The sequence below is a fragment of the Micropterus dolomieu genome, linkage group LG02 (assembly GCF_021292245.1).
Source record: "Micropterus dolomieu isolate WLL.071019.BEF.003 ecotype Adirondacks linkage group LG02, ASM2129224v1, whole genome shotgun sequence".
Taxonomy (NCBI): Eukaryota; Metazoa; Chordata; class Actinopteri; order Centrarchiformes; family Centrarchidae; genus Micropterus; species Micropterus dolomieu.
Genome location: NC_060151.1, coordinates 8,205,118 through 8,230,761, shown reverse-complemented (window position 1 = coordinate 8,230,761; position 25,644 = coordinate 8,205,118). Strand labels below are relative to the sequence as shown.

The following is a 25,644-nucleotide window of genomic DNA, read 5'->3' as shown; positions in this document are numbered from 1 at the left end:
CTCCTTCACATCTCCTGATGTACTGGCCTGTCTCCTGGTAGCGCCTCCATGCTCTGGACACTACGCTGACAGACACAGCAAACCTTCTTGCCACAGCTCGCACTGATGTGCCATCCTGGATGAGCTGCACTACCTGAGCCACTTGTGTGGGTTGTAGACTCCGTCTCATGCTACCACTAGAGTGAAAGAACCGCCAGCATTCAAAAGTGACCAACACATCAGCCAGGAAGCATAGGAACTGAGAAGTGGTCTGTGGTCACCACCTGCAGAACCACTCCTTTATTGGGGGTGTCTTGCTAATTGCCTATAATTTTCACCTGTTGTCTATTCCATTTGCACAACAGCATGTGAAATTGATTGTCAATCAGTGTTGCTTCCTAAGTGGACAGTTTGATTTCACAGGAGTGTGATTGACTTTGAGTTACATTGTGTTGTTTAAGTGTTCCCTTTATTTTTTTGAGCAGTGTATATACAATTAATTTCAGTATGATTCATATCTGGGGAGGACAAATCTGAAATTCCGCTGGTCAGCAATTTAATGTTCCTTTTTTTCTCAATGTACAAGGTTGGATATTTGTCATTGTATAACACATTGCAAGGTGCAACCTATTGCAAGGTTGTATAACAAGAAAAGTCCTTTCCTGCTACACACACACAACTTAACAGATAATTAAATGTGTATTAAAATGTTGGTAACATAAAATATATAATCACTGAATTACAATATCAATATATTTATTTATTTTAGTGACTTTAATAATTTTTTTAAACTGTTTTAGGGGGACGATATTTCGGGTTGACAAAAGCTGACAAAAAGGAAGTATTTAAAACAACAATTCCCGTCATCCATTGCGGCTTATTCTGGACCTTGTTTCCGCATCTGCGCCTTGCGGAGCTGACGACACGTTGGGGCGAAAAACATGGCGGACGTTGAGGAAAGCGTGAACCCAAACACAGATGAAACACTCGAAGGTTCGAGTAGCGATGAAAACGGTGACTTAAATAGTGGCGAAAATGATGAGGCAGTGAAGACCTTCAAGGATCTGGTAGGTTCATCTCGGAGAGCGAAGAAGAGATGTAATTTTAGCCTAAACAAGCAGTATTACAGTTGTTAAGCTAGCTAAACACAGCTAGTTCCATCTATATTTTTATCGAATGAAATGTGTCTGGTATTTTATAACGTGTAAAGAACGGTTGTGATTGGGGCGCAAAACATTAAGAGCTACTTTAAAATGTCTCTACACGGTGTCTTTGGCGTCCACAGGGTGTCACCGAGGTTCTCTGTGAGGCTTGTGATCAGCTGGGATGGAAAAGTCCAACAAAGATTCAGATAGAAGCTGTACCTGTAGCCCTGCAAGGTGGGTGATCACAGTCAGTGCCCTCTTTCTGTCAGCTGACTGCATCAGAGAAGGTTCCTGCCACTTTGTTTTCTGTGCCCGTCATAGTAAATGATAAAGTCTTCATGCAGCAGAATGAGTCCTGTCTGTGTTACGTTATTATATACTATATTATTGTACGATTATTTTAGTGACATTTAAGCATCATTTAAAGGTTGTAGCTGGCTGTAGTGGATGTATTTCTACTTATTTACTTGCTGCTGGGTGGTTTAATGTACAGTATAACAATGCATCATGCGTTATAAATGTTTGTAGATTTTTCTGTGCGTGATTGTTTACTTTTCACAGTTTTTCTTAATCCGACGCACCTGTCATCATGGGTTTCTGGTGATACTTTGTAGGAATTATTATAGGTTTTTAACATCTTAATCAGCAAAGTAACTATAACTATCTGCCAAATAAGTGTGTGAGGAAAAAGTACAGTATATGTTTCTCTGACAAATTATGGAGTAGAATTAGAGAGCAAAATAAAATGGAAATTATCATTCATCATTGTACTGATGAAGTACAGTTCTTGAGTAAATGTACAGTTACTTCCCTCCGCTGCTCAATACACATAACTTCTATAACATCCGTCTGCAACTTCGTCTCATTCTGCAGGGAGGGATGTTATTGGCTTGGCAGAGACAGGTTCAGGAAAGACGGGCGCCTTTGCTCTGCCCATCCTCCAGTCACTGCTGGACTCCCCCCAGAGGCTTCATACCCTCGTCCTCACCCCTACCAGGGAGCTGGCATTTCAGATCTCTGAGCAGTTTGAGGCCCTGGGCTCCAGCATTGGTGTTAAATGTGGTATGTGTCCATTGAAAGGGTTTTACAGGTTTGCAGTGATACAGAACCATAGAAAGTCATCTGTATCTAAAACTAAACTCAGACTCATCTCTGTTGCAGCTGTCATAGTTGGAGGAATCGATATGATGTCCCAGTCCTTGGTGTTGGCTAAAAAACCACACATTGTTATTGGTAAGATGATAAGTCAATCTATGATCAGTGTTTGTTTTTTTACACCGATGTTATGAATTGTAGCAAATTAACTGTCACCACATGGTCGTGTGTGTGTGTATTTGCTTCTGCTGAACCAATGTTATAATGGTTGTTCATTATAAATGTTGTCTTGTTTATACATACAACATACATTATATATTTTTCAAACGACCAATATTCAAGTTACCCATATTATACTGTTAAGTCCCTATTTAATCTGGCAAACTCGCTAAGCAAGCACAGGTATCCATTTTCTATTGAAATGAACAATGTTGGGTCAAAGTTAATTGAAAGGTTTCTGTCAGATCATAAACTGATTTTTTTTTTTTTCTCCATTCATTTTGATAGTCAACAGCTGATCATTTTAGCATTAATGTGATTAAGTGAATCAAATGTGTTGACAGCTACACCGGGTCGGTTGATAGACCACATGGAGAACACAAAGGGCTTCTCCCTACGAGCTCTGAAGTTCCTGGTCATGGACGAGGCAGACAGAATCCTCAACATGGACTTTGAGACTGAGGTATGTAGTTAGAAACTCTTGAGTTATTGGGAGTCATTTAGGGCTGGGCTATATGGCCAAAAATGTTATCACAATAAAAACATTTCATATCATTAGATATCGATAATTATCACGTTATGTGCCAAATTAAGGCTGATTTTTGAATGAGTGAAAATTGAAGACACCAGTGGTTAATTATGTGGTTAAACTTTCTTTAAGGTCAGAAAGACTTGATGCCAAACTATTATGATAAAATCTTTTTCAACAAATATGATGAATAAATCTTTTTTCAGTCCCTTGTCCTCAACAAAATAACTGTTAATAGAAAGATTAAGTGCTAATTTGTTTGTGATTCAAATGAATTAAACCAAATATTTATTGACAATATATTGAACATTTATTATATTGTTATTGAGGAAATTTATATTGCGATAAATATCATTATTGTTTTATTGCCCAGCCCTAGTGTCATTGCATTAATTCAGTGCAACAGTTTCCCCCTATGCTTCATTTTGTTACGTTCACTGTATTTGATTAAACATGATCATTTGAGTGAAAAATATTCATCATTGCCACAAAAATAATGAAATGGCTGACATTTTTATTTTTCCTCTATGTACGTTTTTGTTCTTTTGCCAGGTGGATAAAATCTTGAAGGTGATTCCCCGGGAGAGACGCACCTTCTTGTTCTCTGCCACCATGACCAAAAAGGTAGACAAACACGTAGTCAATACTGAGAAGGCTTTTAGTCAGGCCTAGTTGACACAGCATGTGAGCCATAGTGTTTGTAGTCCTTCTTTGTTATGTGCTACTGGTTGCTAGACACCAAAGCAATATGCCACCTGTGGGGAATGTTTTTGTGTCACGCTGACGTGCTTTCATTTGGTTTACAGGTTCAGAAATTACAGAGAGCAGCTCTGAAAGATCCTGTGAAGTGTGCGGTATCCACTAAATACTCTACAGTAGACAAACTGCAGCAGTACTATGTCTTCATACCATCGAAGTACAAGGTAGGGCACAGAGAAATGTACTTATTCTTGTTACATGTTTTAATGTCTGAAACCAAATGCTGCAAGCTGTCCCTCCCCTGTCCACAGAATACCGCATCACTTTTTAAAATGTATTTAATACACAAAGTATATTGCATTTACATTTATTCATTTAGCTGACGCTTTTATCCAAAGCGACTTACAATTGCTATATATGTCAGAGGTCTTGTGCCTCTGGAGCAACTAGGAGTTAGTGTCTTGCTCAGGGACACATTGGTGTCTCACAGTGGATTCGAACCCAGGTCTCTCGCGCCAAAGGCATGTCTTATCCACTACTCCATCACCACCCCGTATTGGAGTTTGTGACACCATTTTGTGCTTGTGTTTGCTTTGTGGCAGGACTGTTACCTGGTTTCCATCCTGAACGAGCTGGCCGGCAACTCATTTATAATTTTCTGCAGCACGTGCAACAGTGCCCAGCGAGTGGCACTGTTGTTAAGGAACCTTGGCATCACTGCTATCCCTCTTCATGGCCAGATGAGCCAGGTAGAGCTTCAGAGGAATACACACACACACACACACACACGCACCAATGAATGACCAAGCGATTAATTGAGAAAAAGTGGGTAGATTAATTGATAATGAAAATAACTGCTAGTTGCAGCCCTGCATTATTATACCATTAGGAAAAGCATTCTTTGGTGCAGCCAAACATAGTTGATTGAATTTATGGTGCCATGGTTTACTTTTTTTTTGCAATGAAATGTCATAAACATCATCATCTTGGTTAATAGCAACGTATTTGAAGCCCACTGTCGCTGATTAATGAATGAGCGCCACTATTAAAATTTCACACGATTATCAATGATTTTCAGTAAGCTACAGTAACACTGAACTCATGGCTGTCTCCCTCTCCTCGTTCTTCAAAGGACGAGCGAATGTGTGAGAGAGAGCGCAGCAGAAAGTGACTTTGAAGTTAGCGGAGGATAATATCAGCATTAAGTTGTCAGGTTAGAGCTCTGTCCTCTACTGTACATCTTGATAGTTAAATTAACTAGAAAGGACGGTGGTGACCACGGAGGAGCTTAGGTTAGTAATGTTAAAGCAAATATTCTTTTCGATTTTGATGTACAAATGAATATAAAAACATTGTGGAGAGCATCAAAACTAATCAGATGAATTTTTCCCAGATCTAATGGTCATAAGTCAAACCCAGTAGACTTATTTAGCAAGTTTAGCTTTTGGGGTGTAGTTTATTCAAAATCTGCTCTAGATTTTCTGACTTGTTATTAAACCCTAATTATTAACCCTAATATATTTATTTAGTCTGCAAGTAATTTTGTGACTGCATTTCCTTTGTATGTTTCTTTTTTGATGTCGTGATATAGGTCTTAAATTTCATTCATAGTGGTGTTAAAAAGTCTTAAATTTGACCAGGTGAAACCTGCAGAAACCCTGGTTACGTAACGCCCCCAAAGTTACATAGACCAGCCCGCGTTCCAGAGTTAGCGGTCATACGTGACCCACAGCTGTAGATTGTGCAGTGTGTCTCACAGAAAGTGCTTTTATGGTTAAGAAAGGTAAGTATTTTCTGTTTTTTCCTCTGGCTGCTCTGCCTCATCTCTGATTTATGAAGTTTCCTGATGGACAGAAAGCTTTACTTGGTGCTAACGCTATGGACTGCTCACCACTAGCTGTATTAACAGCTCCTGTTATCATCTGGCTCTGAACCAGCGGTCCAAAGCTTCTGTAGTAATGTTAGAGGTGTAAACACCAAAACAACCCCGGAGCACCAAGCTTCCAGTTTTGGCAGAATCGGCAATAGGACGGCTAGCTGCACGGCTAACTCAGTAGCTTACTTAGTAGCAGCTGCTGTTAGCAGTAGTTAGCAGCTAAAGTAACCAGTAACAAATAAACTCTGTAAATCGGTTAAAGGGGAGGCAGAGCAGAGGGAACGCTTCTCTGCAGTGTCTTTTTTTTGTTGTTTATGTAATTTCATATTCACTCTCTGGATCTTTCTCTCTTTGTTGGTCAGAACAAACGTCTAGGAGCCCTGAACAAGTTCAAGTCCAAGTCTCGATCGGTGCTGCTGGCGACTGATGTGGCATCCAGAGGACTGGACATTCCTCACGTGGACTGCGTAATCAACTACGACATCCCCACTCACTCCAAGGTACCTTGATGCTGACATTCACATTGCTGCTTTATTTGATGATTTTGTTTGTTTGATTTGATTTGAACGGATCTCTGGATCTGTCTGCCCTCACAGGACTACATCCATAGAGTCGGACGAACAGCTAGAGCAGGACGGTCCGGGAAATCCATCACTTTTGTCACTCAGTAAGAATTGTCTGTTTCACACAAGTAGCCTCACATCCTGTACAATGCCTTGATATTTGATTGGATTGGATTTTAAAAATTTTTTCTTCCACAGTGATTTATTTATTTTTTTTATTATTAATATTAAACTCAGACCTGTGCTTGTGTACAGCCTTTCTTCTTGCTATTTATGCTGAAAGTGTAATGGAGTTGACTGCAGTAAACTGACATATTCTGTTATCTTAGATATGATGTGGAGCTTTTCCAGCGAATTGAAACCCTGATTGGGAAGAAACTTCCTGCCTTCCCTACGCAAGAAGATGAAGTGATGATGCTGGTGGAGAGAGTGAGCGAGGCCCAGAGATTTGCCAGGCTGGTAAGTCATGTTTACTGTGTGATCGCATTCCAATTGTTGTACCGGTGTTACCTCAAGCATGTAACGCAAAACGAGCTGCATAAACCCTCGTTAGCCTTCCAAGCCCTCATTAATTTTATTTTTATAAATTTCCCTTCTTATACTGTAGTTAAAATGTTGCTCGTTACTAACCCTTGTCAAAGGCTAAGTTTTAAACCTGGACCTTATTTTCCCATGTTTTTGTGTTGACTAATTGGGACAATAAAAAAAGTGGTCCACAACTTGAACAGAAGCTGCAGCCGGCAGCAGCTAGACTGGGCTGCAACGTAATCTGTGCCGGAAATTGCGTCCTGTCAAAGTGCGTCCACTGTAGGGCTTGTTTTTGCCAATGACAGGCTCAGTTTTTTATTGTTTGTTATTGTTATTATGAAAATAATGTAGGATCCCTACAGAGATTGTGTCCAGAAACCGTCATTGTGTTGCTCTCAAAGCCACCAAGACCGTAATTGTACCTCTCAGAACATGGGAGTTGCTGGTCTACCACTGCCTTGGTCGGTTAGTTTGTGTTATTGTGCCACTTTTTAACATCAAAGTCGCAAAATAACACAAACTAACCAATAAAGGCAGTGGTAATTGTGTGACGTTTTTGGTTAAACAAGAAGGTTCTCACTCTTTAAATAAAGGTCCAACTCTGTAGGTATCATTTCATAATGTTATCAAATACTTTTAATAAAAAGCCTGTCAGTGGCAAAAACAAGCGCTTCAGTGAACATACTTGAGGGGGAGCAATTGCCTGAAAGGATTATGTTGAAGCCCCAGTTCACTGCTGCCTGTGCTCGCTCAATGCTGGATCAATTAAAAAAACGTTGTCCCAATTGGTCACAGACACCAAAACGGGGAAATAGGGTCCAGGTTGCAAAATACCCAACTTAGCCTTTAAGGATGTGTTTTATGAAACCTGTCAGAAAGATGTACTTTACTGTCCCAATAACTTGTCCTTGTCCTCTCAAACAGACAAACTGAAGTTTTTAGAAATAGACTGAAAGTACTAAAGTTACTGAGATTAAACAATATTTCAAATTATCTGATTTTATACTGTTAGTAATGTTAAATAACGTCCAGTTTGAAATCAGTTCACATGAACACATTTGGAACATGGCTGGTCACGGACTCTTCTGGTGGTTCATCTGATAAGGCTGTGTGGGGTAGTTTTTAAAAAAAGGGTTGGGAATCACAGCTTTTAAAGAAAGATGGAGGTCACATCGGGACTTTAAGTTAAGGGGGAAAAATGTCTTGTCTTGCACAGGAAATGAAGGAGCAAGGTGAGAAAAGGAAAAGGCCCAGAGGAGGAGACGGAGACGAGGATGACACAGAACAAGCAAGCGGAGTGAGGAAGAAGGTGAAAGGGGGATCAGGAGGAGGACAAGGAGGAGGACGTGGTGGAGGAGGGATGAAGAAGAGGGGTGGAGCAGCCTGGAGGGGAGGACGCTGAAGCCTCCAACATTAACAGACTGCACATAGCAACATACATGCCTTTCTTGTTTTTGATGTAAAACTAGATGCACCAACAGCATGTTTTCCAGCATTTAGTACGGACTATTTAATGAAAGAAAACATGCCTTTCCTGCCCCTCTGTCAGACTGTTCCATTTGTAATAAAATGCCTCTGTAAAAACCCAAAGCTTGTGTTTTTGGTAGGGGTGATGTATGATCGCGTGAGTTTTGCTGAGCATAAAATGCTGCTGTTGTCGCTTTCAGACACAAGAGGGCAGTGTTTGAATTTACAGCAGGAAGATAGGAACAATTATTACCTATTAAATGGGATAAAGGTCTATATGGTCTTCTCTCAAAAACTAGATTCCTGTTTTGTTTTTTGAGTTTTTTTTTTTTTATTCCTTTTTATCAAAGGATGTTTGGTTCAAACTGAAGACCTGTGGGGTATCAGACGGTACCGGAAAGCTCAGCAGTGATTATGCAAGTAATTTTGGAAGCTATGTAATGTAGACATGCAACAGTTGCAATATCTATAATTTCTTCATTGGGTTGTACAAAATTTGGGGGGGCTGGTTCCTTCCAGCCAATGATAGAGAGGGGAAGTGAGAGCCCAATTGTCTGCAGGCTTCATCTGGTGGGTGTGTGCCATGCATAGATATTTGGGGAATAGATTTTATTTTAAAAAAAGCTTTTAACGCAGCATAACGTCCTGATAAAATGCTCAAAGCGTTTACTCGTGAGTTAAAATAGATGATGACATGCCTCAGCACACACAATAACCCGCATTTGTGCTGATGTGAATCATCCCGCACAGTGTGTCACAGTGTGGTGTATTGATCTGCTTGGCCACTCTATTTGAGCACAGTCCATCGTAGGCGGGAGCAGCAGCAGCAGCAGCAGCAGCAGCAGCGGTCAAGTCTCACTCGGTGTAGGAGGGGCCCCAGTGTAGAGGCAGCACACACTGTGCCTGTGGTGCATACCGGACCCTAAATACATGCCTGCGTTTTAATTGTGTGTAGCCGCCAGTCGCATACAGGGTCGCTTCAGGGGGATATCGGACTGCTTGGTGAACGGGATCGGACTGCTGCTTCGCTGACTACACCAGGTGAGTGTTATTGGCCGCGAGGACGTGGGGTAGGGGGGGATGAGAGAGAGAGCGCGTGGGGGCATATTGGACCATCACTGTGGATGGACGGACCAGTCTCCGGGATGGAGGATGGACATCGCTCTGGAAACTTAGTTTGACCATAGTCAGTGTGTGGTTAGTGATTTAAGAGCCCGTCTTATAACGTGAGCTAGCCTCCAGTCTAACGTTACCTTGCGGGGTGTTTGAACACCTACAGACATGCTTATCAGGTCGGACTGAAACTCAGACCTCAGAGTAAGTGCTCTCTATCGTTAGTTGGGGTTATGCTAGCTTTATGGGTTCAGTTTTGTTTAAGTTAAACAAAGCGTCGCGGCAGACACTCATTTTCCCTCTGAGGCTAACGTTAATTGTTTTCGTTTATCCTAACGGTCGTTCATGATAACTGGACTTTGAGCTAGCGTCACGTTATTTATCATGGCACACTCCGGTTACCTAATTTAGCTATCTCAATTGCGCAGGGGTTGTTTTTTTAGCGCAGATTAATTGACGTTAATGTTAGCCCTAATATTTGTAAACAGGACTTGAGCCTCAAGTTTCCCCCTGCTGATTTCCGTGCCTTTTTGGGCACTTGCCAGTGCACAGTCATCATATCTGTTGTATAAACTCCATCTGTATGGTGTAGTGCAGGTTGTATATATTATCTGGACGGCAGTGTTACCGTGCATTATTTCCATTATCGCAAGATATTTCTAGATGAAGAAGGGGACCAGTACGTCCTGTCTGATCTGCTGTGAGAGCGGTGAAGACTACGCAGTATGCGCATTGCTATTGTGCAGACCCATTCAGTGAGACCAGACCTACACTAAACATTAAACTGTAGTCCAACTTTGGTGTCACCGTGCAGCACTAGTCTTGCTCTGCACTGGTGACATATGGTATCCCCTCCTCACTGTGTATTACTTTGTTATAGCAGATAGGAGTGCAGGAGATTTATTTTGATTCATGCTTTCTGTCACACAGTGAGATTTGTTCTACTGTTACTAAATATGTATAGTCAGTTACAAAAGGGAATAAGCATTACAGAGAATGCAGAATGTATTAGTGACACTGTTACCATGAAGGTAAACACCATTACCCCTTATTAAGTAGTCTGTGCTGATCATATGGGGGAGATGTCAAGGGCTATTAGACACATGAGGTGTGGATTCTGTTACTGATATTTTGTGTCCTGCATGTAAGGTCTAAGGTTCCTATCCCTGCACCCCTGTCTGTTCTAGGTGGCCACGTTGCTCTGGTAAACCCCAAGTAAAATGTCTCATCGGAGTGGGCAAGAGGACCCAGAGCGGTACCTGTTTGTGGACCGGGCTGTGGTTTACAACCCGGCCACACAAGCTGACTGGACGGCCAAGAAGCTCGTGTGGGTCCCCTCAGAGCGCCATGGCTTTGAGGCGGCCAGCATCCGGGAGGAGCGTGGCGAGGAGGTGCTGGTGGAGCTGGCCGAGAACGGTAAGAAGGTGGTGATCAACAAGGATGACATCCAGAAGATGAACCCGCCCAAGTTTAGCAAGGTGGAAGACATGGCCGAGCTCACCTGCCTGAACGAGGCATCTGTGCTGCACAACCTGAAGGACCGCTACTATTCGGGACTCATATACGTGAGTGACATACACACAGATCCCATGGTTCTCGCAGCTGTAGATTGAATTTCACCCCTAGTTGTTATGATTGTGAAATGATGGGCAGTATTTCTGCCTGTATGCTCTCTTGTCTTAACTTTTAGCTGCCTGTCTTTTGCACTCTTATGTGAACGTAAGATCTGATATATATCAGTCTTTGTTTGGAGACAGAGAGGGCATTGAGCCTCTTGGTGCCATGAATGAATCCTGACCACACACACATATTTGCACACAGTATGAGTGACAGATCTCGCTAGTCTTTTAACCACTGCCAGACTTTCACCTTCACTGGATGTTCTGTCCTTAGAGCCTCTAGGTTACATATTGTTACCCTCCCACCACTGCTTCTTTCTCACCTCAACCAAAGGCAGGCCTCTTCCATAAACACTACTAGCTTCTGTTTGTTTATCGTGCTTGGTGCTCGTACTGGTGGGACTTTTTTGATCACAGAGAAGGCATGACCTCGCGCTCTCACCTGTGGCAATCTCACTCTGTAAAACTAAACTAAATGTGGCCCAAAATGTGGGGTGTAACAGAATGATTTTGTCACCTCCATCGCCATCCTCATGGCAGTTCAAGACTCAGTAAATGCACTCAGCTTGTAAGGAGGTAGGAAAAGCTCTGGTATCTGTGGTCAAAAATGTTGTTGTTGACCTGTGTCATTATGGTCAGTCAAGTGATTTTCTTGACAAATCTCTTAATTATGTATTATGAAATGCTTCTATATGTTATCACAGCTAACATTTGTGGTGGTCTGTATCACTGCATCGCCACTGATCCCATAATCCAGTTTTACCTCTGTGAAGTTGTAGTTGTGATCTTGACCCATTTACTGACATGTTTTCCAGGAATAGAATGTGGGTTGGTTATCACCTGAGAGACTGGTTCAGGGACTGAAGGGGGAATTGTTGCTCTTAAAATGTATCCTCCTTACAAGACGTGCTACAGCATCACCACTGGCTCTCAGCTGAAGTCTACCCTCTTTTGTACGTTAACTCATTACTTTACATTCGCCAAAAGGTGAGTGTTTCAGTTTAGTCATGTGGTATAGTGAGAGCTGAATGCTTCAGAGAAGGTGGTATCATCACTCTCCCATATCTGCCCCCAGTTCCCTCCTAGGGTCGTCTTCATTTTCTCTTTCATACCATAGTGTCATGGTTTCTGCTTTTTCATGGTTCTGAAATTGGCTTTGGAGCTTGTTAATTTGCCTGGCGGCTAAGAGAAATTGAAAACATCTTTCTGACTGTGCTGGTTTTCGATCAGGAAGAGGATTTTCCCATTGCGCTCGCTCTTAGAAGAAGAAACCCCCTGTTCTAAACCTTTTCCACGGTATTTGACTTACCCCCAGAGCTCAGCTACATCTACTGCAGACATAATATAATGCCTCCCCCAGGCTGTGTTCTTAGTTAAGATGGTTGGGAAGACTTCCATATGTGAATCATAGTGTGATCAGCATATATCGGCTTGAGTCTGCTTAGGAAAAGCTGTGGCAAGTCTGCACCGATTCTTTACGTATAGTTTTACCTTTTTTTAGATTTCATTTCATTTTCATTTAATTGGGCATGCATGCTGTAGTCCATAGGTCACTTTACTTTCAGATGTTAAAGGGGATGTTATGCTCTCAGTCCCCTTGTAATAAGAACAAATAATGTGCGCATTTGTGACATAGAGACAGTTGTACCAAACTATTTGAACCAAGGTCAAACAAAAAACTAAAACGAAGCAATATCGCACCACACACGATACTATAATAAGACAGGTTTGTTGTCTTTTGCTTGAGCTCAAGCCTTGACAGTGGAAATATCTCAGTTATGTCATTTTCTTTTGTCCTCCACTGTTGAACTTTTGGAAATGCAAGTGAATGTGTTGGCGTACATCAAGTGAATTTTCAAAGTCATACCTGTTTAACTAGTCAGTGGTACTGATCAGCTTCTCTATCCATCCCCCACACACATTTATTATTGCAATTATGTAAATGGTACTTATTGCCACTTAAGCATCCTTCTGTCTATCCTATGACTGCTCCATCCGTGTGAAGTCGGCCCGCCTGTTGAGCCAACTCATTTATTGTAGCAGTTTTGCTTTCTGTGAGGTGGTGAGTCACAGGCTAACTGCAGTGCTACACACTAGGCTACCCCACACTAGCGAGGCAACAAGCAGGCCTTTGTGCCGCTAGATAAGCCTCAGCTGTCAGAAAGCCTCAGCATTCTTCCATGGCAAAAAGATCGTCCGTCTGTCTGTCTCCTGCCGCCCACTTCAGCCCTGCTGCTGCTCAGTGTCTGTCCTGTCTTCACCAGCTCTACTCCCTTTCCCACACTCCCTCTGCTTCTCTCCTCTTGCCTGCCTCACTGGTCCTGGACAACAGTGACATGCACTTTGTGTCCTTGCATCTTTCTTGAATCTAGACCTCATTTTATTTTTTACATCTTTACTTTTTATGCCATTTTAATATTTCTGAGATTTAAATGATAGCTGCGTGCAAGCCAAACTTGTCCCATTTGTTTTCCTGCTTAAAATGTGTTTTACTTTCTAATGCTGGACCTGCTGCAGGGCAACAGGTAAAATCAGCACAGAAAAACAAATGAAAACAAAAATGCACAGTCATGCTCAGATCCATGCGAAGAGAGAGGTTTTACATGTTTGATTTAAAGTCTCTATTCAAATTTACAGGGCCCTGATGTAACCTTTCACTTTTTTGTCTGCTTTTCATGTCACCTTCTTTGACAAACAGAAGCATCATTCACACTGCATTCTTAATACATTGTAGTATAAGCTTTAAGCCAAGGGCCACCCTGCTCGAAAATTCATTGGACAAGAATTTCCAATTTATTAAAGCAGCAGAGAGTGTCCTGCTACTGTTCATGTAATTTGATACCATGTGTCTTGGTGTAGTGATCATATTTCAAAACCCTTGTCTGAAGTGTTCACAAGCTTTGTTATGAAATCTGTCGAGGGAATGGTCAAGGTCTTCTATACGCCACACAGATTAATGGTACCGAGGCTGCTTCTGCACCCAGAATGCCCTCTTTAGCCTCTGCAATGGAGAGGGGCCTATCCATATAGGCACGCTGCCTGACTGATTAGAGATGGCAGATGGGGTCGGCTGTTGTGTCTGCTGTTGCCTGTGTGTTGCTCAGCTGTTACTGGGCCACAGCATCCCCTCCCCTGGATCTGATTTCACAGTGGAAATATCACCTTCTCTTTCCTGGACTGGGCCAGACATGTTGGTTTGGCAACCGGTGTTGAGTTTGCCGTGCTAGCTGGCAACAGTGGTAGTAAATGTTCTTTATACTGCAATGATCCTGCAAGAGTTTTCCAATTATTCCTGGAGTGCAACAAGCATGCATAAAAGTACTCCTTGTTTCTTTTTGGTTTTGAGACATTTTTGTGTAATTGGTCACAGAAATTGGGGGATTGATAAGGGACCTCTACCTTTAACTTTAAATAAGTTGTTGTTGTTGTTTTTAGAGATCAGGTTAAGTTTCCCAAGCAAACATGGATGCACCACGCCAACTCTGTTTAAGAGGGGTGAAGTGCTCTGTGCAGTTTTAACCAAATAAAACATATGCATGCATATGGTGCCTCACATTACAATGCCCCCTTGCACCCTTTAGCTACCTGGGACACTCCACATTGAACCTAGATTCCAGGTATCTCTCTGCGACCTCGCCAGCTGCTTCAGTGCTGCATGTTGCAGGACGAAAGAGAACAGAACACACCCCCTATTTATAGCAGCTCCAGTTTCCAGATAAGGGAGAATACATTTTTCATTAGCCTGGAAAAGGAGAGTGGAGAGTTAGAATTTCAGCAGGCCCCCGTCTCTCTCCCCCCCCCTTCACGTTGGGAACAATTTACAGAAAGGCTGAGATCACGGTTCACTGTTTGTTACCAGCTCTGCTCTTCTCCACTGGATTGGACCTGAGGGAACCCTGTCAGCTCTATCATTGCTCCTCTCTTTGTTTCTGTCTGCCTCTCTCTCCTTCCGCACTTTCTTTTTTCTACCCCTATACATTTTTTCTTTTCTCTATCAGCAATACAGAGCATCAGTGCTGACTGAGGGCCCTTACTGAGCTGAATTACGTAACGTCTGCTCCCCTTAGTGAACCTATGGCTGCTGAGTCACTCATGCCTCCCTCAGCCTTGGATGTAGTTTCAGTTATGAAGCCGATGTCACGATGCCTGATGCTTTGATGTGAAAAGATGACTGTAGGACATAGTTTTTCTAAATAATAAATAGTTGGTTATTGGCTGTGCTGTAGTATGGTATGATGCCATTTATTGAAGCAGGAGTAACAAGAAAGGGTAACAGAATAAATAGCCATTGAATGAATTAAAGCTCTTTAAAACAGTGGCCCAGTCTTTTATTACAGACTGCAGTCTGTAGAGAACATGCGCTTTTTTATGAACTCCAGTGGCCATGCTGGCAGTCAAAAGAAGCGACTAACATGTTGCAGATTGTGCTTGTAATTTTCCTTTCCTATACTCCTGATTTTTTAGTTTTATAATTCAATGGTTCCTTGTTAAAAAAAAAACAGACAGAAAAGACAGAAAGAAAGAAAAGTCTGTAGAGTGTATGTTTGGTCCCAAAAGGAGACAGAAATGTCTGTCACCCTGACCTTGAAGGCAGCAGGGAGCCGGCTGACTCTGATCCCCGGGGCCCCCAGCCACATAGGCCTGACTGCTTTAAACATGCATCAAGTCTGTGTGATATGTGTCTTTTTGTTGGTGGTTTAATCCACATGTCATTGATTGTATGATTTATCAATTTGGCAATTACACATTTTTACTAATTGACTAACTTCCAGTTGTAGCTCTCCATTACTTCAGTGTTCACTCTTCTTAAAGTTTTGTGTACATCTGCATGTAACTGTAGTTAAGGTTCACGTTACGTACTGTTTTTAGGTTGCTAGTGAGGTAAGTACAGGTGGGCATTTGCATAGGCCCCTACATCCCAGTGATGAAAGTCATGGTACTGTTAAGCAACTCCCCTGTGGCGTCTATAGGAGGAATGCAAAGCCCCCATAACATCTCCAGAATGAGAGAGAGCCTTTGCCCCACCAGGGCCTCTCACTCATTCCTAGCTGCCTTGCTGCCTGGTCGATTCAGCCTGCAGCATAGCTGAGAATCGTTCATACCACACACACTTTCTGGAGAGAGATCCTTGGGCTAATTACACAGCCAAATGCAACCCCACAAGTCATAAAGTTGATTAAATGTTTGCAGTGTAAGCTGCTTGCTGCAACATGTAACCAAATAATATTCATGTACATTGTTAAGTGCTTTGTTAGATTTGAAGACTCTTTTTAGGGCTCTCAGGGTATTTTGTTGAGTCTGTTCAGTGTTTCATTAAGTCAGTCTGCCCTGTATCTATCACTGCCCTGTATCGTCATATCGGCCACGCAGGCCGATATGACGAGTCAAGCTCCTAAATAGTGGGTAATGACTTGAGGTCTCTCACAGATAGAATGCAGGATTGATGATTTAAACAGCTGTAAACTTGCAGATGTTTTACATTTTCTCCTTCTATCCACTTCTAAATCTGGTTGGTGAGAGTTTATTTTGCCTGTTTAACTGTAGCCATGGCTCAGTTAATGTGTTTTTATATTTTTGAAAATACAGTGATTCTGATGTTGAGCTGCAGATTCTCTTTGCTCTTTACTGTTTATTAATTTCCCATGTTTGTCTGTTTTGTATGTTTAATTACAGACATACTCTGGCCTGTTCTGTGTGGTTATCAACCCCTACAAGAACCTGCCTATCTATTCAGAAAACATCATTGAGATGTACAGAGGGAAGAAGAGGCACGAGATGCCTCCACACATCTATGCCATCTCTGAGTCAGCATATCGCTGCATGCTTCAAGGTATGTTTTCCTCAAACGGACCTTTTATCTTGCTTATATAAAGCTTCTTACTATCATTATTGTCTTCATTGATAGGTTTCTAAACATTTCATGTGTCATGATGATCATCCTTAGTGTGAATTTTAGTGTTTTAAAATGCTACCAAATGGAGTTGTATTATGAATCTTTCAGTTGCTATCGTCTCCAGGGAGAACCAAATGTATTTTGACTTTCGATTGGCAAGCAAAATTGTGGATTTTGGTATCACTGGATTGTCTTTCATGCAAGTGTGTTTGCATTTTGGTCTTGTTTGGCAGGGGGTTTAGCTCACTTGCAGGCAGCATGGGGTTCAGCTGCATAGCCCAGGAGATTAGTGTGTGAAGAAAGTGTGCTAAGGGTGTGAAAGGTCACAAGGTCAGAGAGGACGTGACATCACCAATTATGTCTTAGAGATCTGCTGTCATCTGGCAGGTGTTCACCAGCGTCATATGGTCAATTGGTAATTGCACGGTAATGAGAGGCTGTTCAGCGCCATCGCCAGCATTGTAAACACCGGGCAAAGGATTAAGGATCGAAGTGTTAAGTTCCTTTGTCCACACTGAGCTTGTTCTCAATATTATTGGCTGGTGGTATGCTGTGCTTATGTAACTTTCTGGCTCTATCTGCCATTATTTCTCCAAACTGTGGACTGATTTCTTTTTTGAACCACTGTAACTTTTTTCCAAGCACACAAATTCAAATTCAAACACAAAGTTCAATCCATAGTGATGTCAATTAGGGCTGCAACAGTTCATTGAATAATCAATTTGTTGTCAACTATTATATTAATCAACTATTTTGATGATCAATTTACAGGTTTGAGTCATTTTTTAGTTTCTTGAATGTAAATATTTTTGGGTTTCATTATACCTCTGTGACAGTAAAGTGAATATCTTTTGGTTGTGGACAAAACAAGACATATGACGTCCTCTTGGGCTTTGGGAAACACTGATCGACATCTTACAGACCAAACAACTAATCGATTAATAGAGAAAATAATCAACAGATTATCGTCAATGAAAATAATCATTAGTTGCAGCCCTAATGTCATTATTTAAGAGGGCTAGATTTGTGCAGCCATACATCCTTATTTTGCATTTGCACCTGAAGCTTTCAAAAAAATGATAATGTAACTAAAAGGCTCACTTTTCCATGTGGATTTGTTATAATTTATTTCAGTGGTCTCCACTTGGTTTCAACAATATATCAGTACATAATGATGCAGAGATGGACGACAGCATCGCTATGTGTTTCAGAGAGGAGCAGCGTTCTGAAAGCGGCGAGGGTGAGCTCTCTTCACTCCTAATAGCGTGGGTGGTGAGAGGCTTGCCTGATAGAGCTGATGCCCTCTGACAAAGAGACAGAGAGAGAAAAAGAGAGCGAGAGAGGGTAAAGCAGAATCAGCCAGCGTCAAACTTCAGGTTCTCAGGAACTGGACCTGCTGCACTGATCCTGAGAGTTGTCTTCATCCTGGACACACTGCTCAGCTGGTCTGTGCCACAAACCTCATACTCAAGATATTAGCTTGTTTACAGTTGATATTATAAGTCCACGTCAAGTCGTCCACCCTGATGAAGGCAAGATAACCCAAAACGTTCGAGGGACCAAAGAAGAGTGCCATTAAGTCTGCACCTGCAATATTAGATCTGAACATGTGAACATGTTTACAAAGTAATGACTTGCAAGAAACAGGACTGTGGCCCACTTTGGGTCTGACTAATTGTTTTTGAATCTCTGATGTAGAAGAACCGCTGTGATAAGCAGAACCTTTATAACAATGTATTAGTGTTTAGACAGCCTTAGCCTCTCTGCTGTGTGCCATCACTGTCAAACTGTGAAACAGCAGCATGAGTTTCTCCTTTTTGTTTCTCTTGACTGTTGTTTCTCATCTGAAGGGTGTGATTCTTTAAATAGCATGTTTGCCAATGTTTCCCTTTTAGTTTTTACTTATCCCAACATACATCAGTCTTGTAAAGCTCCAGGGTTTGTGTGTCTGACTGATGTGCTGGCGGCTCCCTGTCATTACAGGCCCTCAGGCTGTGCTCTGGGCTCTGCGTTGGCATGTGACTTAGTGCATTGGTTTGGACCTTAGCACCAAAGCTCTGGGAAACTATTTGTTAAGTATTATATTGGGTTAATGTTGAACAAACCTTCTTAAGTCACTGATTTTCTCCTGAATCGCTGATTTCCTCCTAATAGCGCCCTGAAACCGTTTTATTTATTTTTATTCTTTGTTTTACAATTTAAGCACATTTTGTCATCAGAAAGAGTGTGCAATTATGTGGTGGATAAATTAAAGTTCAACAACTCAATAAGCAAATATTAAAAATGTAATCAATAGAAATTAATTTGATGTATCATGCAAATAAGCATATATAAATATGGATGCAATTATTTATGTGGATGATTTACAATAAATGTTTTGCAACAGTAGGATATTAAAATACTACAATACTATTTAACAGGGGACAATTCATAATGAATACATTGCAAACCATGTAATGTGAATTATCCTCTATTAAATAGGCTATTTGTTGATTACTGGTAATAAATAATAATAATAATCTGAATCAGCCCACACAGCCACAAAGTCTACAACAAGCGTGTGTCTTGCATCTCCCGATGCTACCGAGGAGGCTCTGAGTCCCGCCGTTCGGTAACAGAGAGAGCAGAGTACAAAAGCAGCATCAGTAAATGACACCAAAAGTTGCTTAACAAAAGGTTTTTTTTTCTGTTGGTTTGGCTTCAGTGCTGTGAAAAAATGGTTATGAAGCTAGGGACAACCCCAATTTTTATAAAATGCATCCACATTTTGGCAGATTCCACAAAAATTCCTAGTTTTACAGTTGATAAAATTTTTATTATCAAATTCTACGATTCCTTAATATAGCTTTACTCAGAACCACAAACACACAAAGAATCACACACACACACACACTCACACCTCCCTTCCTGTTATCACTATGCGAGAGGTTTGTCTGGATATGGGACACCTCTCTTGTGCCACCATTGTTGGCGGCGTTCATTCTTTCGGACAAAGGGGCGGGGCAATGCAGCCAGAGGAATGAGGTCATCACTGTTCCAGCTCTCCATACCATGCTGTGCTAAATTCTACATGCTGAGTTACCGTCAAGTTGTCACAGTCATCCGAGCAGCCTGTTACACACTGCTGGGCTTCTGAGCAGGGGGGCTTCACCATGGATACCTGTGTGTGTATCTGTGTGTGCGACTAAAATAATCTTCCCCTGGGATTTCAAATAGAGGTGTCACTTGGTGAGTGACAGTATTTGAGCTGGCAGCCATGAGGGACTTTTGTGTGTTGACTTGACTGGATCTCCTTCGGATAGTTTAATATGGCTACTTTGATCTCTCCAAAGCTAATATTGCAAACTTTTTAGGATCTCCCACTGTTTTTTAATTGCTTTCTTTCTTCTGTCAGTGACTAAAGCAGCTGGCCACATTTTCTCTGCTTTACTTACTAGTTTGTTAGTCTCCCCCTTTATTTTTTTCTTTCTTTCAACCATAATGTTCTGGCATGACACCGAAGAGGAAAATTCCCCACATCCTTGAAGGCATTTTGGTCGCCAACATGAAAAATACAAACCACAGCTCTGCTGGAAGCTTTGTGGTGGCTCGGTTTGCTTTGTTCCTTCCTTCTCCTCCTTTGATCAGGAAACACAGGAGGACCAGAGTGTGCAATGTCCACCTTCTCATCACTCCTCCACGTCAGGATTTAACCAGGGTTGCCATGGTTAGCCTTCTGTTTAACTGACAACGTTGTGTCCCCACTTTCTCTTATTTCAACCCTCAACCAGCTAGTTTCGGGCAGATTTCCAGATTCTGCTTTTGTGTTTGTGTGTTTAGCCATTTTAAGTCATCTTAGTCTTCTCTTATTAGTTAGTTGTTTCTGGCTCACGCAGCTGTTTCTAAGGAAGACTGATGAGGCAGACTAACACCCAGGTGGCAACTGCTCTGTACAGTAGCGTTACTGCAGCTGAGCTGACTCAAGAAACCACACAGCCTTAGCAGGGCTGGTCGTTATTTTATGAGTAAAATGCCACAGATAGTTCTGCGTATACCACATAAGCTGTATAGCAGTAAACCTCTCATCAAAAAACATCAAACATGTTAAACAATATGCATGCATGTGCTTTGCCAATAGTCAGTGCAGCATTTAATTAACAGAATTTGGTTTGCAGCTTGGCAAAGGAAGATTGGAAAAGCATATACTAGAGAGATTTCTTTAGATTAGTGCCAGTCTTGCAACTCCACCCCATTGTCAATGCTATGGCTGCTTCTGTCATTTTTAAACAAATGTTATTGGATGGTGGAATCAATTGAAATTTGGAGCAACACAGATGGCAGTAAAGGCACAGCGTGTTCAGAAATGGCTAGCTAGCAACTTTCCCCCAGCAAAAAAAAGAATAATCCCCATCCAAGATATCCCTTACCTTAGAACACACCATCTTTGATGACAAGTCCACCCAAAAAATGATCTTACTGCGATCCGAGAATGCTTATTAAACTAAATTCAAATATTTGTGAATTGGATGTCATTATCCGGATGTATCCAGATACAGATTATATGTTAATACCAGGTAACAAAGGGGCATAAGAGGTCGTGCGTAAGCTGCAAGAAAGAGACTCCAAGGCTGGCAAACCAAAACCAAATTGTAATCGGTGTACTCACACAGGTAAAATAGTGGTTTTATGACCAGGTAGAGGAGCCAGATTTGGCTTTGATTGCTGTAGTGTGTGCAGGCTCACCTCCCCTCATACACTCGCACCTTTAACTGGTCAACAGTGTCATGTCATTGTTTGCCTGCTATATCTTTTCGATTTATACTAGTTTGTGTTGATGAATTACATTTTCTCTCGCAGTACCTTGCAGGGGACTTCATCTGGTATAGACATTGAACAAGACCTTTAAGTGCAGTAAATATACTGTTTATAATTTGTTTGAAGTGCCATATTCGACAGTAGTCTGAGAAGAAATTTGAATTTGTTTTCTACTGTACTGTCTTCAATGGCCTTCATTTAACCCTTTAGAAAATAATACTCTCTGAAATTGTGGAGAGGCAGTGCTGTAATATTGGAGAGCTGTTTCACTAAGCACTGAAGACAAGCTTTGGGACCCCAGTTGCAAAGCGAGTTACATTCTGTATTTAGTTTCCAGTTACAATCATGAGTCCTGCCTCACATGAACTACAGATACTACTATATATGAAATGCCTCTTATCCCACAGTCAGAGAAGTGTAAAATGTCTTGGAGCACAGAGGGGAGAGGGAGGGACATGCTGGGAGAGATTGGGGGAGAGAAGACGCAATGTTTAAGGACTTAATATTGAAGGGGAAAGGGGCTAGCCTAAAAGAGGGCACAGACGAGACCACTACAGACACAATCAACAGAATTGGTAGTGGAGATTGAAGAGGAAGGAAGGAAAAGGAGACTGAAAAGCAGAGAACGAGGGAGTCAGGCAAAAGCAAGAGGGGGCAGAAGGGACAGAGTTATGGGGGAAACAGAGCAGAGGGTACAGGGGAAAGGCAGACGGGGCGGCCAGCATTGTGCTTACAATGGGGGCTTTGTGCAGCCTGAAGGGGGCTGGGACCAGGGTGCTGTGTGTGTGTGTGTGTGTGGGTGGGTGTGTGGGTGTGTGTGTGTGTGTGTGTGGGTGTGGGGGTGGGTGTGTGTGTGGGTGTGTGGATGTGTGGGTGGGTGGGTGTAGACAGGGAGGCCTACAGCTAAAGGGCTCTTCCCTGGGAAATGAGGCCTCTTGTTGGGGAGTGAGGACTTTAGAGATGGGCTGGTGGAGGGCACACCCAAGGCCTGAGTGACAAGACAAATGTGGAGGGTGAATGAAAGTAAGGAGTGTGTGTGTGTGAGGGACTTTTTCCTGGTCTTCAAATGACCGTCTGTACGTGCAGCATGTTCAAGAGATGACTTTCAGACAAATGGGGAAGCCTGTTTAAACTGCATGTTTGCATGAGTGTACTGCAAATACCATAGACCGTATATAAAAAGGCAAATACACTCTGTCTTACACACACACACAGACATGGCCAGATATGTTTTTAATGGCAGACAGCTGTGGAGTTCATACAGGATAAAATCATATTTCTGTTCAGGGGTCGTACATCATTTCTGATTTATGGTTACTTTCCTCCCCACATGTACACACGCACACTCCTTTCCTACCTAACCTGGACAGGGCGATGATTGGGAAAGCTGCTGTGTGCCAGGTGTCATGCATATGTGACTGTTTTATAGAAAGAAAACTGAATCTTGGCTTTTTATCATTTTTATCCACTGTTGACAATTTGTATGAAGTATGAATGTTAGGAAGACTAAATCTGTAGTATTGTATTCATTTCAAGACATAAAGGTGACTACATGTGTAGTCAATAGTCAACACTATTAGCTGCCATGAAGGCAGGTCTTAACCCATGATGGTAGACGGTCGTATCTGAGAGAGGTTGTGGGGGATGTGATTTAAGGTGTCTGTCATGTATTGCCCTCGTTCTTGGATAGTGTTGTCATGAGAGACACATAGCAGTGATACCATAAGCCTCGACACGACAGATAGGGTTACCTGGCTGATGCTGTCACTGCCCTCTCACTGACACCCATGACCTTACAGCCCACGCCAGTGCAGGCCAGGGACAAAAGCAGCTAGCTGCACGGCTTGATCTGCTCCATCACTCTGTTTAATGAGCTACCGATGACATATGTGTGTTTATTAATCTGTAAACACATTGACAAAAGTCTGGCACGTATCCAAGACTGCAAATCATATCACCTTTTTTATTTTCAAGGCAACATTACTTTGTTTCACCTTATCACTGCACAAACTGCCATATAGCACATTTTTGTTATTATTCTTTTATATTTGTATATTTTTGTCAGTTTATATATTTATATAAATATAAATCCTCTCCCCTTGCAATACGCAACATAGATCTGCCACTTTGTTTTTTCTCTACACATAGTTCTGTTATTCTTTTTTAACTTGCACCTGTTTATTTAATATTTATATATTTTTACATTTATTTAAGTCAACTGTATGTTTGTCTATGTGGGCCACCTTATCACTGTAGCAAATTCCTTGTATGTGTAAAATACTACTTGGCAATAAAGCTCTTTCTTTTTCTGATTTCTGATTCTGATTTTCTACTTGCCCCTGCTGTAGTGTTCTACTTTCATTTGTAGTCACTAAACCTCTGGTAATCTTTTATCCCATTTCTGATTTTTCTATTTTTTTCCGATTTAGTGTGTTATTTTTTTATTCTTTCAATCATTCAGATTCAGGCAAACACTGCCACAAAGTCTGACACTGATACAGTTTCACTTCTGTGGCTGAACCCACGCTCCCCCTTGTGTGTCTGGATTCCTGTGGGGCTGTAGAGCTTAGCACTGTGATATTAGAGGTGCCAGCATAAACACACACGCATGCACACGAAAAATGCCTTGTCCTGTTGGATTATGGCAGGCCTAGCCATCACAAAGAGCCACTGTGGACCAAACAAGCCACCCAACGGCTGCCATCTGCAATCGATTACATTGCCAAGTACTTACTGTCATATCTCCCGCAACTGCTTTCTCTCCCCTTTCATTGGCCTAAAGGCAACACCCAACAGCACAAGGCTAATTTTACCCACACTCTGTTAGCATAAACAAAACTGTGCATGTGTAAGACTCATAGTGCAAACTGCATTTCCAGATACCCACTCTCTTGTACATAAACTAAATAATTGACCTTTAAGCAGCAATAGTGATAATGTATATTGTATTTCCACAGGACCCATAACACGTAATCCTTGTTGACAGTGATGGAGAATGGATAAGCATGATGAGGTGTGACAGCCTGATGCATCACATGAGCTGTTTCCAAGCACATGTGATAAAAAAGTAGAAAACCTGGAGTGGAGTCCTGCTGCTTTCTCTACTTTCTCTTTATGTAGTGCTTTCTTTCCAAAATGAAGAGATCATATATTTAAAAAAGTTGATGACATACGTGTACAAATCTTCTTCCTGCAGTTTTGGGCTGCACACAGGCGCTCATTTTGCGTCACAGCATATTGCACCCCATGCAGTAGTAAAATATTCCCTCGGCTCACATCTAGTAAGAAAGACAACTTATTTCATTACCTTTGGTGTTTTGGCAAAGTCCTGACTTTGTCATTTGGATCCTCGACTGGAACATTTCAAAACTGTCATGAACTACCATGAACTTTACCCACAGAGAAAGTATTAGCATTGTAACCGCAACAAACCTGAACTAAAAATGAACTATAATGAAATTCAGACTCACCCTGTTAAGAATGTTTTTTTTGTATTGTGACAGAATTACGTTTTTATTTTGGAGCAGTCGTTGCTGATGAGTTTATGAGACTGGAATGCGATTAAAGTTTGTTTAGCCAGGCTGATGAACAATGGTCTGAATAGTCACAGTGTATCAGAAGCAGAGAATAGACCCCACACCCCTTCGCTATTGTTGAAAATGAGAACACAAGTGCATCTGTGTGTTATTGTGTTCTGCTATTTTGAAGCTGCTGGTACTTTGTCTGGCATGACCACTGTGCTCAGTGAACCAAAAGGTAGATTACGCCTCACTGTTGCCATGTCTCTCTCTTCTCCATGTAGTTCTAAGGGTGTTTGTTTGTAGTCTGTAGTCTGTTCTCTGTTTCTCTGTCACTTATGTGTATTGCTTTTTCTCTCTAGCAAACACAATATACAGGTAGTACAACTATTCAAATTGCATTAAACTGTCTCACCCCCACCAGATGTTATAGTCCCACTGACTGACTGCCAACTGGATAGTTGAGCTGTGGATTTCCATTCCACTGTCGACACTCATATGTTGTCTCTCCGCTATGCTGTCATATAACTGGTGCATATCTTCAGGGCAACCGACATGAACAACAGTTAATGCCGGGGAATAAGCATATTAGATTTCAAAGAGTCTT

The 25,644-nt window shown here is 41.7% G+C and overlaps 2 protein-coding genes across 5 annotated transcripts; both read left to right on the top strand.

Annotated features, from left to right (window-relative positions):
- Positions 1-792: 792 nt before the first annotated feature.
- Positions 793-8,223, top strand: ddx47 (DEAD (Asp-Glu-Ala-Asp) box polypeptide 47). The gene is made up of 12 exons (XM_046042915.1): positions 793-1,046; positions 1,265-1,358; positions 1,998-2,186; positions 2,286-2,357; positions 2,783-2,901; positions 3,520-3,591; positions 3,774-3,890; positions 4,269-4,415; positions 5,905-6,042; positions 6,139-6,209; positions 6,435-6,564; positions 7,850-8,223. The coding sequence occupies exons 1-12, from the start codon at positions 921-923 to the stop codon at positions 8,033-8,035; spliced, it is 1,461 nt and encodes a 486-aa protein (XP_045898871.1). The 5' UTR covers positions 793-920; the 3' UTR covers positions 8,036-8,223.
- Positions 8,224-8,971: 748 nt separating this feature from the next.
- LOC123966769 (myosin-10) lies at positions 8,972-19,023 on the top strand. Of its 4 annotated transcripts, none has more exons than XM_046042891.1 (4): positions 8,972-9,141; positions 10,401-10,778; positions 16,506-16,662; positions 17,937-19,023. In XM_046042891.1, the coding sequence occupies exons 2-4, from the start codon at positions 10,434-10,436 to the stop codon at positions 17,984-17,986; spliced, it is 552 nt and encodes a 183-aa protein (XP_045898847.1). In that variant the 5' UTR covers positions 8,972-9,141; positions 10,401-10,433; the 3' UTR covers positions 17,987-19,023. The 4 variants fall into 4 exon arrangements, with proteins under 4 accessions (XP_045898847.1, XP_045898853.1, XP_045898844.1 ...); XM_046042897.1 differs by lacking the exon at positions 8,972-9,141 and adding an exon at positions 9,207-9,297; XM_046042888.1 differs by lacking the exon at positions 8,972-9,141 and adding an exon at positions 9,211-9,417.
- Positions 19,024-25,644: the final 6,621 nt, after the last annotated feature.

Bases quoted from the DNA above. Each gene is read 5' to 3' on its own strand.
- LOC123966769 (XM_046042891.1), top strand. From the start codon at position 10,434: ATGTCTCATCGGAGTGGGCAAGAGGACCCAGAGCGGTACCTGTTTGTG. The intron at 10,779-16,505 runs GTGAGTGACATA...GTTTAATTACAG, and splicing joins ACTATTCGGGACTCATATAC to ACATACTCTGGCCTGTTCTG. The intron at 16,663-17,936 runs GTATGTTTTCCT...TATGTGTTTCAG, and splicing joins ATATCGCTGCATGCTTCAAG to AGAGGAGCAGCGTTCTGAAA.
- ddx47 (XM_046042915.1), top strand. From the start codon at position 921: ATGGCGGACGTTGAGGAAAGCGTGAACCCAAACACAGATGAAACACTC. The intron at 2,187-2,285 runs GTATGTGTCCAT...TCTCTGTTGCAG, and splicing joins CAGCATTGGTGTTAAATGTG to CTGTCATAGTTGGAGGAATC. The intron at 6,043-6,138 runs GTACCTTGATGC...CTGCCCTCACAG, and splicing joins ACATCCCCACTCACTCCAAG to GACTACATCCATAGAGTCGG.